Source organism: Meriones unguiculatus, assembly GCF_030254825.1.
Source record: "Meriones unguiculatus strain TT.TT164.6M chromosome X unlocalized genomic scaffold, Bangor_MerUng_6.1 ChrX_unordered_Scaffold_30, whole genome shotgun sequence".
Lineage (NCBI taxonomy): Eukaryota > Metazoa > Chordata > Mammalia > Rodentia > Muridae > Meriones > Meriones unguiculatus.
Window position 1 is genome coordinate 10496182 of NW_026843706.1, and position 2442 is coordinate 10498623.

Sequence of the window (2442 nt, forward strand, 5' to 3'; positions counted from 1 at the left end):
GCTGAGCCCCACTAATCCTTCTGACTCTGCCCCAGCACTGATAATACCAGTGTAATCCACCACATTTAGCTTTAGCTTTGCTTTTTAAACATGGATTCTAGGTTTACAAGTCAGGACCTTGGGTTTGCAAGGCAAGCTCATTATGGATTGAGCTACCATCCCAGCCCATCACCATGTCTTTATTTCAGTCCAGAGATAAAATTGCTTGTCTGATATTGTAGAGCCTGGTGAAAACGAGGTGATGGTGCTATGCTTAACGGGGAGCTTGAAAATGAATCTCAAGTAGGGTTGAACACACCCTTGAGTCTTAGACAGAACATTAAAGGATCCTCAGTTATTTCAGTACACTGAACTCTCTGAAGCTCTTATCCGGCTCCTAGGCATGTTCATGGGATAAGGAGAGTACAACAGTTCTAGTTGTGAGTAGAACTGAGAGCGCCCAGATACCTCTGTAAGTCATATTGAATGGAAGCTGTCAAGAAGTTGATTGTATGCTCATAGCCATGTTCTCCTCAAAATGTGGGAAAGAAATTATATAAAGTCAGAATACATGCAGTCTGCAAAAGTGCTTATAGAGTATTATTTTTCTGACCCAGGTCACAAGAATACCTGCTCTGTTTGCAAACTACTGTTTTCTCTTTTTTGATCCACAGCCATCATGCCCAGAGGAAAGAAGAGTAAGGCCCGTGCTCGTGAGAAACGTCGCCAGACCCAAGATGAGCCCCAGAAGCCAAATGATGCTCAGGCAAAGGCAGTAGAGAAAGGAGAGTCTTCAGGAGATGCTGGGCCAAGCACTTCTGTTGCTTGCTTCCCACAGGGCAAAGCACCCACTGCCACTGCTGGTACAGGCCTGGGCTGCGAAAGGTCTGGTAAAGGTGCAACAGGGCAAGAAGAGGAAAACGGTAGTTCTTCCAGGGCCCCACTCTCCACTGGAGCCAAACAGATGGATCTTTTATCAAGGAAGACAGGAATGCTGGTGGAGTACATGCTCTGCAAGTACAAAATTAAACAGCCTGCAAAAAGGGGAGAAATGCTGAAAGTTATCAACAAAAGGTTCAAGGAGCACTTTCCTGAGATGCTTAAGAAAGCTGCCTATCGATTGGATATGGTTTATGGCATTGAGATGAAAGAAGACCGGCCCCATGGTCAATCCTATGTGCTTGTCAGCAAGCTAGATTTCCGAGATGATGGAAGTGGGAGCAATACACTGGGTGTTCCCAACAGGGGCATTCTGATTCCTCTCCTAAGCGTGATCTACATAAATGGCTACTGTGCCCCAGAGGAGGAGGTCTGGCGCTTCCTGAATATGTTAGGAATCAATGATGGAGTCCCACACCTCATCTTTGGGGATGTCAGGAAGCTTATCACTGAAGACCTAGTGGAGGAAAAGTACCTAGAATACCGTCAGGTTCCTGGCACCGATCCTGTATGCTATCAGTTCCTTTGGGGTCCAAGAGCCTATTGTGAATGCAGCAAGAAGAGAGTGACAGACTTCTTAGATAAGATCAGTAAAACCATACCCAGTGTTCACACATCTTATGAGCAGGCCTTGATTGAAGAGGAAGAGAAAGCCAAAGCTGAAGCTGCAGTTAAGCCTGGCAGTAAGGGCAAAGCCAAGAGACGTTCTAAGTCCAAGTTCAGCAATGCTACTCACTAGGGAGATAAAATGTAGCCTCCAATATTGGACTGAAAACATCTGTTCATCTTTTTGCCAATAAGTTGTTGACAAAGTTTTGGGGTGTTGTAGCAAAACATTTACTTGGGATTAGAATGCATATGACAAATTTTGTGGACTGTGCCTTTATTTCTGTTCATCAAGCTAACTGTTCAGATTTTGTACTTACTTGAACTACAACTTGGAACATGGCATCTATAGAGGAAAATTCTTGGTGGCAGAAAAATATTTGAGAATGTACAAGATTAAAACTTGGTTGTTTGTTGATTTTTTTTTACTCAAGTTGCTTTTTTCAAACCTAGAAATGTATACTTACGTTCGTTTTTGATATTAAAGAGTGCATGAGAAATTTAATCACAGTGAATCAGATCTCCTTTTTCAAGGACTGTTCTCTACCTAAACATTACACATTTAATCTTGGGAAGTCTTCAGAAGACATTTATGAAAACTATGTCCCTCATCTACCCATGCAGTTGTAGATTCTAGAAGCTCTCATTATGCATGAATATAAAAAATTACCTTCTTCCTACTGAATTAAGAACAGGTTTTTGTGGGTATTAGACAGAAAACTTTTAAAAGAACTTTTGAAAGAAATTTTTCTGATAGTTTCTTTTATTGTAATTGCAATCCTGTATACTCAGTGGAATCTAATTTCAAATGCAGAAAAATAATCTCAGGTGGATAAGTATCAATGAATCAAATCAAAATATTTACACTAATGATTCTCATGTTTTATGCAGGTCATACAAGGCACCTAAATGCACAAA

General features: G+C 41.4%; 1 protein-coding gene across 1 annotated transcript; it reads left to right on the forward strand.

Moving 5' to 3' along the window:
• The first annotated feature begins 658 nt into the window (after positions 1-658).
• Positions 659-1657, forward strand: LOC110544134 (melanoma-associated antigen B4-like). The gene has a single exon (XM_021630239.2). It carries the CDS (start codon positions 659-661, stop codon positions 1655-1657), a length of 999 nt encoding a protein of 332 aa, XP_021485914.2.
• The last annotated feature ends 785 nt before the right edge of the window (positions 1658-2442 follow it).

What these genes read in the sequence shown, in the direction of transcription:
- LOC110544134 (XM_021630239.2), top strand. Translation starts at nt 659, where the DNA reads ATGCCCAGAGGAAAGAAGAGTAAGGCCCGTGCTCGTGAGAAACGTCGC.